This window comes from Tenrec ecaudatus, chromosome 2, assembly GCF_050624435.1.
Source record: "Tenrec ecaudatus isolate mTenEca1 chromosome 2, mTenEca1.hap1, whole genome shotgun sequence".
Lineage (NCBI taxonomy): Eukaryota > Metazoa > Chordata > Mammalia > Afrosoricida > Tenrecidae > Tenrec > Tenrec ecaudatus.
Window position 1 is genome coordinate 139,410,987 of NC_134531.1, and position 12,726 is coordinate 139,423,712.

At 60.0% G+C, this 12,726-nt stretch overlaps 1 protein-coding gene across 3 annotated transcripts in view; it reads left to right on the top strand.

The window, feature by feature from the left end:
* The first annotated feature begins 474 nt into the window (after nt 1-474).
* Nucleotides 475-12,726, top strand: part of TCF7 (transcription factor 7) — a 32,560-nt gene continuing 20,308 nt past the window's right edge. For 2 of the 3 annotated variants that reach the window (XM_075541547.1, XM_075541548.1), the window contains exons 1-3: nt 475-711; nt 825-891; nt 1,438-1,562. In XM_075541547.1, the coding sequence (XP_075397662.1) occupies nt 475-711; nt 825-891; nt 1,438-1,562 (429 nt within the window). Of the gene's footprint in view, nt 712-824; nt 892-1,437; nt 1,563-12,726 lie in introns of those variants that run through there. The other variant, XM_075541549.1, reaches the window with a different exon arrangement.

Below are 12,726 nucleotides of genomic sequence, written 5' to 3' on the forward strand. Positions count from 1 at the left end.
CAGGGAGGGGTCACTTGTTGGAGACGAGGGCGCAGGGTCAGGGCTCTCCTTTAGAGTGCTTTAGGGTAACACGTTGCAGTCTCTTCCCAAGCCTCGTGGATGTTGCGCTGCGGAAAAAAGCGAGCCCTTTAAGACTATGCCCAATGGGCAAGTCTCGGCCTCTCGGGGAGGGGCGGGGCAACTTGACCCCACCCACAGACCAGGACCCGCCCCCGGAGTCCCCGCCCCGCCCCCGGCGCTCGGCCGGCGGCGCCTTTGATGTTCCACCCGCCAGCTCTGGGAGCCGCTGAGCCCCGCGCCCGCGCCCGCGCCCGCAGCCCGCAGCCCGCAGCCCGCCGCCCGCCCCAGCGAGCCAGCCCCGGTCCAGCCGCCGGGATTCGGGCTCGGAGGTCGGCACTCCAGTCTCGCCGCCTCCCGAGCCGGCTCCGCGCCGCGCACTCCCCGCGCCCCGCGCCCGGGCGGGCGGAGCGCACCATGCCGCAGCTGGACTCGGGCGGGGGCAGCGCGGGCGGCGGCGACGACCTCGGCGCGCCCGACGAGCTGCTGGCCTTCCAGGACGAGGGCGAGGAGCAGGACAAGAGCCGCGACAGCGCCGCGGGCCCCGAGCGCGACCTGGCCGAGCTCAAGTCGTCGCTCGTCAACGAGTCCGAGGGCGCGGCCGGCGGCGCGGGGGTCCCGGGGGCCGGCGCGGAGGCCGAGGTCCGGGCGGAGGTGAGCGCCCGGGCCGGCGACAACCCGCCCTCGCCGTCCCCGCCGCGGGGTCCCTACCCACGGGCGCCCCCATCCTCCCTCCCCACTCACGGCCCCTCCGGCTCTCTCTCCAGGCGCTGGGGCGGGAACACACTTCGCAGAGACTTTTCCCGGACAAACTTGCAGAGTCTCTGGAGGATGGTGAGTGTGGGCGCGGGGACCGAGCGCCCCCTCCTCCCGCCCGGACCTCGGTAAAGCGGGGGGCGCCCAGGGCTGGAGGAAGCTGGAGCGTCTTGCCCCCCGCCGCCCCCTCGCAGCTCCGGGAGGCGGTAAAAGCGAAGGTGTGGGGGGCGGGTTTCCCCAGCACGGCAAGCTCGAGTCACTTCCGGTGCCCTGACCTTTATAGGAGTTAAACAGACCCCCGCCATCTCGGCCGCCCCGCCTGCCCAGGTGACTGACTGACTAATCCCCTGTCTGGAGGAGATCGCTTTGGCCAAGGTTCTATGGCCGTGGGGCCGGGTGGGTGGGTGGGAGAGGGTCAAGTAGAGGCCACCCCAGGGAGGCCTGGACTCAGTGTCCTCTTCTAAAAACTTGGCACTCTGGGCACCCTCGGCCCATTCCGTCTCAAGTCACCAACTCCAAGGGAGGGGGCACCCCTTGGCAAGTTTGAGTTTTTCCTCCCAAGAACAGATAGCCGCCGGCCCCTGCGCCGGGGTGGCGCGCCTGACCCAGCTGTGGTTTTTCCAGGCCTGAAGGCCCCTGAGTGCGCTAGCGGCATGTACAAAGAGACTGTCTACTCGGCCTTCAATCTGCTCATGCACTACCCGCCTGCCTCCGGAGCAGGGCAGCCCCCGCAGCCGCAGCCCCCGCTGGTAAGTGGCCCCGACAGCCAGTGCCTGCCCTGTGCCTGCCACCTCGTAACCAGGTATGTGAGGTGTAGGCGAGAAAGTGAGTTTTGCCCACCACCACCCAGACCCTCTGCGCTAACCAATCTGCTCCCAGGACCCTCGCGGAGGGCTGGGGGCCAAAAGGAGAGCTTTGCTAGGATGCACCCCCCCCCCCACACACACACGTCCCCCACAGTGCCAGCCCCCCTCTCTGTTGCCTTTTGTTGTCCCAGCTTGCTCACAGTTAGGTGCAGGTCCTCTCCTGGAGCTGGAAGATTCTGGGTGGGATTCTGCACCTACCGAGCCCCACCCTCCTGAGGACGTTGGGCTTCATGGGGCAGCAGAATGTAGAGCTATGGGTGACTCTTCTACCAGGCCCTGAGCGTGGTGCTGGGGAGGGAATGGTGGGACGGCTGGTCTGGTTGAGATCGCTTGGGTAGTGCCCGAAACAAATGCCCGCTCCTCCGCTGTTTGTCTTTATGGGCTGAGTCGCCCCTGCCAGAGAAGGACTCTGCACGTGCTGGGTGCAGAGCAGCTTGGTCATGGAAGTAGCAGGGAGGGTAGCAGCCAAATGCCTAAAATCAGTGATGGGGGAGGGGGGACACAATTCATGAATTTGCTAATCTTGAATATGTTAAGTAGCCAGAGTTTTGAAAAGATTCCGAACCATCCCTTTCTGTCTGTGGATTCAGATGACCTAGAGTGTGAGGAGCAGAGTTTAAAACAGCGGTTCTCAACCTGTGGGTCGCGGCCCCTTGGGGGGGTCGAATGACCCTTTCACAGGGGTTGCCCACTTCATAACAGTCGGGGAAAAAAGTCGCAAAATGACAGTTATGAAGTAGCAACGGGAATAATTTTATGGTTGGGGGGTACTATATTAAAGGGTCGCGGCATTAGGAAGGTTGAGAACCACTGGCACTGGCTTAAAACAAAAACAAAACCCAGACTGTTCATTGGGAGCAAGACTAGAGGCAGCTAGACATCATGAATGCCAGCCGTGGGGCTCTGAGGGTCTATGGTCTGGGCTCAGATGTGAGACCAATGCAGGCCAGTGACTGAAATGGCGAGTGATGGAGGAGAGGGCGGCTGTGCCAGGATGCTTCTGAGCAGGGACCGGGAGAGTTGCCTCTGAGCACTGTTTCTTGCTCAGAAACAGTGAGAAAGAGAGAGAACTCAACAGAAGCCCAGGTTGGCAGACGGCCGGTTCTTGAATGAACCCCTTGCTCGTTAGACTCCTATTTCCTCATCTGTCAAAAAGTGTGGTGGTCTCAGTGGTCTGGATCTGACTTTCTGCTCCAGGGTTGGCTCGGGATATGAGCTGCTTCATTTCCTCCCAAGACTGTGTGAGCGGAGCTTGTCCCCCACCCTGGCTCCTGATATAGTGGCTCTCCCCAAAGATCCTCCACCTGGCAAGAGGGTGCGCTTAGCAAATTGGTTTTTTGCACCACACCCCACAAGATGTGGGGTAAGGTTGACATAGCCCTTTACTGTCCCAACAACTGGTCACTGTGGTCACCATGAACAGACTAAAGACCTGTGCCCAGGTACATTCCAGTGGGCCAGACTCCTCTTCAGCCACTCCTGACTCCGCAGCCCTGCAGCAAAAGGCAGCGTACACGGGTTCCTTGAATGGTGTGGGTGGGCAAACAGTGGTGGGGTGATGAGGAGGGGCTCATTCTGTTGTAAGGGTGTGGGTGATGGACCATTTGGTGTCCGTTAGCACTCTCCAGTCAAAGAGTAGGTGGGTAGTGGACTCCAGCAGGCAGAATCAAGGGGGCGGGGATGACACATCCCCTCCTGCCTCTGCCTGGGACATTGATTTTCAGCCCCCAACGTTGGTTGGAGTCTTTCTCAGGCTGTAGTACATGTGTCAGGCCCTCCGATACCGATAGCGGCAAGCCCTCCCCCGGCCTGCCCTCAGGGAATGCAGGAGGAGGGGGCCTCTGGTATGGATTTTGGGCCCCGGGCCTCAGTTGCTCCGTGAGGGTTCCTGGGTGAGGACTGTGGATGCTGGCGGTGTGGGAGGTATTCTTTGCAACATCTTGGATGGTTAAAGGAATGGCATCGGAAGGCAGTCGCTTGCGCTACTCAGAGGGTTGTGTGGCTTTGAGAAAACAATATTGATTGACACCATATTTGGGGAGCACATTTATTATCTGATTTGAGGTTCATGTGTCTGGAACCAGAAACGATCCTCTTTGTGAGGTTCTTGGGACCCCTGTGGGGGTCCAGCGCCCCACAAACTGCCTCTGGAGGCTTCTGCAGCCGTGCTTTCCTCAGCCTGTGGCGAGGCCAGGCACCTCGCCCAGCCCTTACCCATGGCCTTAGAACCGGGCCCTTTGCCCGTCCCTTGGCCCTCTCTGAAGGGGTCCAAGGAGCCAGTGCTCCTGCTGAGGATTTCAAGGTTCATCATTTGTCCTTCTGAGATGGGAGGGGCACACCCCTGGCAGGCACCTCCTGCCCATGCGGCTGCCCCCCTGGGTCCCACAGAACAGACACAGACGCTATCAAGAGCTCAGTGTGCTCCAGGACCATCTTGCCACCAGCTGCCACCGGGCGGAGAGATTTCTTTCCAAAAAGGTTGCTCATTTTGGGCACTTGCTTTTTTGAAGTACGGTTCTGGGGAGGGAAAAGAAGTCCATGTTTCCTTCAGGGATGCTATTTGTCAGGCATCTAACATAGGCTTGCAGAGAGTGGCTGGCCCAGGCCAGTCTCCATACCTTGTTGTTGCCTTTGTCTGCATTCTCTGCTCTGTGGTTGGTTGAGGTGGCAGTAGTGAGCGGGTCCTGGTCTGGGGTTGTGGAGCGCTTCTGGGATGAGTAAGGCATCAGTCCTTAGAGCAACTTCGGCTCTGGGGTGTCCACGCCTGTCATTCTGGAGAACATCTTCATGTTGAGATGAGGCAGCGGCTCTGAGACCCCTCCTGTGGCCTGGAAGGGTGCTGGGCTCTGAGCCATTCTGATGGAATGTCCCCACTAGGCATAGCCAGAGGCAGAAAGTAGGTGAGTGATTGCCAGGGGCTGGGGAGATGGGCAGTGGCTGTTCCAGGGTCTCCTTTCGAGGTGTGAGAGTGTTCTAGAATTAGACTGTGGTGGCGGTCACACAGCCTAGGGGATCTGCTAAAAAGCTGCGACAGGCACAATTTCCGATGGGGAATATCATCGCATGTGAATTGTGTTTGAATGACGGAGAAAATGCTGAGCTTTGGGCTATTGCAGGGACTTGGAACTGTCGTCACTGCCCCTGATCTCCACAGCCATCCTGGGGGCTGGGCACCTCACGAGCCAGGCCTCAGCATGAGCTCAAGGGCAGAGGAGCCACACTGAGGCAGTGGACTCAGGCTTGGGCTCGTGGCCATCAAGGTCATGCTCTGGACTCTGAGGCCCAGGCTCCAGGTGAGGGCAATGCAAATGTGCTCCAGGGGAGCAGGAGGTGAGGGTATGAGTGAGGCTTGGGCAGAGGAAGGAAGTGCTGCTGGTGGCTGGCCAGCCTCTCAGGCAGGGGAGCTTTGCAGAGGTGCATGAGTATCGAGCACCACCCAGCTCTTCACACACCCCACAGAGGGAGCAGTGCACCCGGCCCTGCTGGGGCGGTTAGAGACAGCAGGGCACCAGGCCTGGCAAGGGAACCACCAGGTTGGGTAGCAGATTCTGGGCACCCAGGTGGACCAGAAGCAGGGCTATTTTCTGGGAGTGCCCAACTAGAGGAGGGAGGCAGGTGAATAGAGCAGGATCCTGGAGGCCGAAGAGTTTTGTGACCCATGAGCTCCCCTGCAGATGGTGCCCCTAAGTCTCCCACCTCACTTCAGTGTCGCCCTCACTGTCTCTCACCCAGGTGACGGGAACAGTCCTGGAGGGTCCCTCACTCTGCCCCCACTCCCACCCACACGAGACTCCACAAGGGCCAAAGGTTTCTCATAAACAGACATCAGAACACAGCTCCTGCCGCTCACCCCCTACAAGGGGTCCCCATTCGTTGCGTTTGGAATAAGGTCAAATTGCTCACCCATCTGTAAATCCCCAGGTGCCCTGGCCCTGCGACTATTCTTCCCCTCTCCCCTCAGCCGCTGCCTCGGGGTCCTGCCCCTCATGACAGTTGAGTTCTTCCCACCCCAAGACCTCTGCCCTGGCTCCCGTGACTGGGAGTTCCAGCCCCGACTCCTCCTCCTCCTCCTCCATCATTCTGCGCTGAATTCAGATGTCACCCCTCAGGAGGCCTCTGGTGACCATCCAAGCCAGACCCTCCCCCCACCTCCCTCAAGGCCTGGGCTTCCTGCTCCTGTGCACGGTGGTTCTGAAGGCCAAGGCTTGGGCACCAATTTATGATGAGTTCTACACTCAGACACAGCCCATTCACCCTCATATCGATGGACCTCAGTTTCCTCATCTGCAGAACGGAAGCCCCCTTCCCAACGTAGAAGTGTGGGGAGGGGTCGAGTGGGAGCGGCAGTGAGTGAAAGGCCTGGGGAGGCCCCAGTGTGTGGCTGGGCACAGGGTACCCTGGCTTGTTTGGGGCCAGGGTCGGCTCCAGGTAACTACTTTGGGCCCAAGGGATCTGGAGCTGAGCAACTGGAGGGCAGCCCTGGGCGGGCCTTTCCTCCAGCTCCTGTCTTGCCCTGAGGCCAAGGTGGGAGCCACAGCCACGAAGAACCTTCCTCCCTTCCCCAAATCATGCAAAGAGGTCCAGCTGCAGGAGACTTGCCTCTCCCACTGCAAAGCTTAGCAACTTACACTGCTCTAGAAGAACAAAGGAGAAAGCCCTTCCAGGACACTAGCCTCGAGCCATTCTCAGATGTTCTCCCCCAGGGCCACCCAGTGAGGACCCTCCTGCCCTGCCCCATGCTTCCCCTGGGATCTGCATTCCAGCAGGCTCTGCAGGGCAAAGTTGGAGGATGCTGCAGGACAGTGAATTGTGGGGTGCATGTTGGCAGGCCTCCAGGCCAGCTCCTGTGACTTGTAACACCCCCCACCAGGCTTCTAGTTTGCCTCCAGTTCCTCTTCCCAAAGCGCAGCCCTCCCGGGGAGGACCCAGTGCATGAGAGGCAGCTTTCTCTGGCTCCCTGCGGGTTCTGAGCAGGGTCTGAGCCACGCCAGCCCTTGCAGACTGGAGCTCTGCTGGCTAGGAGTTGGGTCTTTGTTGTTGATGACAATGCTTTATTGTGAGGTGGGGCATGGGACTTTGAAGTTATTTTGATGTGCATTTCCTTAGGCGTTAGGCTGCTCACCGCAAGGGCGGTGATTCAGACCCACTGGCTCAGACTCCGCAGAGGAGAGGAGGTGGCCTCTGTGGAGATGGGCAGCGTCCTCAGAACCCTGCACAGGTGGCTGTGAGTCCGAAGGGACTGGACTGCTCAGTTTGTGCTTCTCCCGACTCGGGAAACTGTATGGTTCTGAATACCTCCACCCCACTGTGTCTGCTCTGCTCTGAGGGCAGCGCCCACCTCCTGAGGCCTTTCAGAACCTAGAGCGCCCTGGGAGGGAAGCCCAGCCTGCAGCACCCCCTCCCCTCCTCTGCAGAGAGCCAGGCTTCCTGCCTGCCCCTGCAGCAGGCTGGGGTGGTTGCACCGTTAGGGCCACCTGCCTGGTCCTTGCCCCTTGTTGTGTAGTGGGCTACACCCACTTGGGCTGTTACTCCCAAGATCAGCAGTTTGAAACCACCAGGTTCCTTATGAGAGAAAGATGAGGTTCTCTACGCACCGTGAAGAGGTCCAGCCTCAGAAACCCACAGAGGCATTTCTGCCCTGCCCTGTAGGCTTGCTATGAGTCAGAATCGACTTGATGGCAGCGTGTTTGGCTTTGGTGGTGAGCCTGTTCTTCCACAGGTACTAGCCCAGTGGGTGGAAGGAACATTCCCAAGGCCTGGGGTCCCACTGTGAGCCCTGGACGGGTGTCTGCATGGAGTCTCCTTGGGCCCGTTTCCCCAGAGAGCAGTGTCCACAGCAGCTCTGCCCTGTCCCTCAGCTGCTCTGAGACGCTGCTGTGAATAGATAGTATTGAAGGAGAGCGCCCTAGGTGAAGGTGGCCCCGCCCCAGGCCCCCAGCAGCCTATCCTCTCTTGGGTCTAAGACCACCACCACCCCATCCCACGCTGGAAGTAGGGCTCTGTGGGTCCTGGTTTAAAGTTGCATGCTAGCCAGGCGGGGCCAGGGCCAGTGAGCAGGGTGTCCTGGGCAGCGGGGGAGGTGGTGGCTGCCTCGGCCTCCCTCCTCAGCCAGCCGCAGCCTCGAAGCCATACAGTAACACTCCCTCCTACCTTGTGACCGGTGGCTTCCTGCCTCTGTGCACAAACAAGGCTCCGTTGGAGGAAACAGGTGTTCTCTCAGGTCGCAGGGGTGCCCCTGCCCCCAACGGCACAGCGCAGAGATCTCTGAGTAAGATGCCCACAGGTGGGGCAGGAAGGCCAGGTCAGGGGAAGGACTTGTCCAAAGCCTCTTACAGGAGTGGACAGGGAGTGCACTGAGTCCGGAAGACCCATCCTCGAGGGCTCTATCTGCCACTCCTGGGCTGTGTGACCCTGGGTAGGTGACTCAACCTCTCTAGGCTTTAGTTTCCTTGTCTGACAAATGAGGAGAGTGAGGATACCTATGGGGATATGTGTTCCTGAGGAGCGGAAGGAGACTGGGTGATGGGATGCCTGGAACAGACCCTGCGATGCTCATGTGCTTCTTGAGTGGAAGCTGTTCGTGGGGGTATGCGTGCCCTTGGTGACAAAGGCTGTGCTCAGGAGGGGGGCACCCCTGGCACTGAGGCTGGACCGGGCCCTGGCCATGCTCTGAGGCGGCGTGGTCTCCCAGGCCATGCGTTTGTTTGAGCTCTTCCGTATCCTGTGTGGGTGGCCTTGGCTCCAGGCTTCAGCTGTCCGGCCGAGAGAAAGTGGTTTGGGCCATCGGGTATAAGCCGAGAGAGCACTGGACCTGAGGCCCAGTCTGAGTCAGGTCAGGGGTGCAGGTGAGGGAGTCAGTCAGGGGCTTCCCGAGAGGAGGGGGTTGGGCGCTCCCCTCCCCCGCCCCCGCAGAGCAGTGGGAAGGCACTCTGGGTGGGAGACTCGGCCTGGGACCCTGCCAGTGGGGAAGGCTGTGTGTGCTGGGGGCAGCACCGAGGGCCTGGCATGCGACTTCAATGAAGTAGCGCTGGTTCCAAGCCTGGGAGTGGCCGGTGGGCACATGCAGTGTGTGCTGGCATCCTGGAAGGGTAGGGCGGTGCCCAGGACAGATGGTTTGAGTTGGGCAGGGAGGGCTGAGCCAGGCAGAGGTGGCAGCTGGGCAGGGGGCACAGGGGAACTGCGGGGGTGGAGTACCAGCAGGGCCAAGGGAGGGGGCAGGATCGAGGTGGGGGTACTTCAGAGTGCCTCAAAGGTGAGATGTTTCCATTTGCCCCATTGTTTTACTCGATTCTCACCCTCTCTCTGGGATCACGCAGTCTTGGGTTCTGGCCCCATTGTCTGAGGAGCACAGAGCCCAAAGGTCTAGTTCTGGACCTTGGGTAAGCTGGCCGAGCGGAGGCCCCTGGGACTCAGGCATTGCCTCATCACACAGCGCCAGCCCAGGCTCCTCGGGCTTGGACCTGGGAAGCTGACCACTGCTCTCCCTTTATAGGGTGTGGCCTGGGTCCACCACAGCTGGCAGTCTCCCCTGGCATCCCAGGTGCACTCAGGGGCTGGTGGCCCCCTCTGGCCCTGATGGAGTGTGGGGACTCCTCTTAGTGCCATCCCCTGGCAGTGGGCATCTGTGCCCTTGCTAGTCGAGAGCCCTGATCTGGACAGCTGAAGGGTGGGCATCTGGCCCTCACTGTGGGAAGGCTGCAGGCCCCATGCCTGTCCCTCCCATGGGGGGGCCTGCCTGCCTGGACCGTGCCCATCCACTGCTCTGGAGGACAGAGTGAGGCTGGCTGGTGATACCAGCCTTCCACCTGGCCACAGCCTGACCCCACAGCCAGACACCCCCCCTCAGTGATCAGAGGAAGCAGACACTCTGCCAAAGACCCGTCCCCTAATTCCCTGTCCACCCCCCACCCCTCTCCCCACCCACTAAGCTGACCAGCCATCTCCAGGGCGGAATCCGAGTCACTTCCCAAAGCCACCTGTGCTGCAGAGACCGTCCACAGGGAGCAGCGGGCCGGGGGTCTGGACACTCACGGCCCTACCCACCGCACCAGGTCCGGGTTGGTCCTGGCCAGTGATCACATGCTGTCCCCTCTGCTCCTGAGGGTCGTGGGCTGTGGTGGGGAAGGAAGTTAGGCATGGGGGGACCACCTCCTGACCCTACTGTGTGATTTGTATTGAATGTGCAGGCCCCTTGGGGCCTGTTTCTCCTTCCTTAGAGGAGGGGTGGTGACCCCTGACCTTGTAGGCCAGAGAGGACTGAGAAGGCAGATGGCCGGACCCGTAGCTCATTGCAAGGATTGCTTGAGAGCCAGCCTCCACCCCCTGGCAAGGAGGGGTGGCAGAGGGCGGGCACAGGTGATGGGTGACTAGGCCAGGCGGTCCTGACTAAGTCTGACCCGGCCCGCGTGGCAGCGGGCCCAGCCATCTGAAACGCATTACCCGCATTACCGATGCTTTGTAAACGCCACATCACTCGGCCACATGAAAGCCTGGGACCTAAAAATAGCCACTCCCGGAGGACACCCCACATTGGTGGGGCTCAGCTGACCTCGGCATGCACACCCACCCCCCCAGGCCAGCTCCCGTGCCAGGGATCCTGGCCCACAGGGCTGTACTTGCCCACCCTCCCGGCGTGGGCAGCCACTGCCTCAGGCTCCTGGAGCAGATCTCATGAAATCAGCTGTCTGGGGCTTGGCCCTGAGGCCTGACCTAGGGCAGCCCTTGCACAGGCTCCAGGAAGGGGCAGCTGGCCGGGCCCCTTTCCCCAGCCCCATCCATACCTGGCCCATCGTGGAAGCTCATTGGAGACCCCAAGGCCATCATCTTGTAGATGAAGACAGACCTTGGGAAGGGGCCAGGGGCCAGCCAGAGGAGGACCTACCCCCCAGGGCCACTGGCTCGGGTTTGAGAAGGACAGGGCTGCCCAGCCCCCCAGTATCCCCAGCAGGCAGGGAGAGCTGAGTGTGGCTCCAGCATGGCCTCTGCCTTGTTGCCTGTGGGTTCCCTCTCCCATGGTCTCTGACCAACTGCAAACCACCCTTTTCCCTAAAAATAAACATGCTTATGGGATTGGGGGAGGCTTTGTAGCTATCAAAGGAAATAATAGGGTGTTTAAGAAAATTACATCGCGTTTTAAATAACCAGCATGAAAGTCATTAAGTTTGAAGTTTCATTCAAATCAGATGGCTCTGTGGCCGGCCTCGGTGGCCAGGCAGGCGGAGGGCTGGGTGGGCCCTCGGGCACACTGAGAAGCGGCCCTTGGAGAGCTTGCTGGTGCAGCCTGGGCCAGGGGAGCCGGACGGCAGCGCTGAGGGCAGCCCCCCCAGAACTTGCTGGCGGACTTTGAAGCAGCGTGGTGCCCTAGGAGCCGCCCAGCTGTGGTGGATGACCCTGTTGGGTGTGTGTGTTGGGGGAGTCTGTCCACAGGGTGTGGGAAAGCCAAGGCCACGAGACGTTGATGGCGGTGTCTCGAGGGGGTGTCAAGGAAGGCGGTTGTATCAGAAAGTGATGTGGTGGACCTGCCAGCCTGGGGCCACCACAGCTGCCCTTGTACGGCTGGCTCCGCAGGGCCCTCACAGCTCTGGCCCACAGAAGCGGTCAGGACCGTGGACATAGTAAGTAACAGTGGCAGTGATGTACGTTAAGCCCTTCCCTGGCGCCAGGCCTTGCGCCCAGGGTTTTTACCTGGAGAGCTGAGAAAGTAGGCCTTCTCGTTGCTCCCAGTTTACAGACAAAGGAACCCAGGCTCAGTGGGGTAAAGACGTGACCTTGGGTACATTTCCCCCAGAGCCTTTGCTTCTCCTCGGTGCTCCTCCCTATTTCCCCTGAAATTCGGGGACATACGTACGGTAGGGGGGAGGCTGTTAGTTCAACACCTGGCAGGGATCATGACCTGGACCGTGGAGCCCTGTGGCCCCAAGGAAAGACTTGGCCTCTCGCTGACCCCTCCAAGGTGACCATGCTAACAGGGCTGAGTTTCTTGGCTTTGAGACAGGAGCCCAGGGTTTCCAGAAGGAATGCCGCCTGGAAACGTGAATAAAGTAGCATTTTACAGGGCGGAGGGTGGCTGTCTAGCTGCCCCCTCCTACCTATCACCATGCCCTGGCTTGCTCAGAGCTACCTCTGACCTTTCTGGGCCAGGCCACTGCCCTGGATGGCGCTGGCCTGGCCTAGAAAGTGTGTTTGGCCCAAGTCACTGGGAATGGCTGGATGGAGGAGGCTGGGTGTGGGCGGCTGCTCCTCCCCCACCCATGGGAAAGCTGCTTGGGAGCAACAGCTGCCTACCAGTCTCCCAGGGCCACTTGGAGGACAGCATCTTTACTGCTGCCACGCTCTGTCTCCCGTCACTGCCCACTGCCCTGGCCTCTGCGGGCCAGCCAGGAGCTCAGTCTGCACCATTAGGACAATGAATGGTCCAAGGGGAAACCGCGGGCTCCTGGCCCTGGGCCTGGCGTCACGTACACTTTTCAGGAGAACACTGGGCTGCACTTCGCAAGGCCAGCAGTTGGGAGCCACCAGCCTGTGAGGCTTGCTTTGTACCGTCTAAGAGTTATAGTCTCGGAAACCCGCTGCAGCAGCTCCGCCCTGGCCCACAGGGTTGCCGTGAGTTGGAATCAACTCAGTAGCAGTGAATTTGGTTTTGCAGGGATGAGCTTAGGAGTTCCCCTGGTGCTGCAGATGGTTAACAAATGGTTAACACACCTGGCCGCTAACCACAGGGTAGGTGTTCTGTGTCTACTACAGGTGCCTTGGAAGAAAGGCCCGGCAAACCACTCCTTGAAAGCCCTGTGGGGCACGTTCAACTGATATCTGGGCGGCCTGGAGTCAGTCTACTTAGCTGTGTGGGAGCAAAGTGCTCGCTCGCTAGCTTTTAAAACTGCGGGGAGTTTTTTATTTTTGCTCTTTCATTTATCTGTTGTTTTGGATTTGTTTGTTTTTTAATTTATTGTTCTTAACGATTGCTGCAATATAGTGACAGATAAATTGTTGATTTCTAAGTCGTTCCCCCCTCGTTTACACAACCATCAAACCCAAACCCCAAACTCAC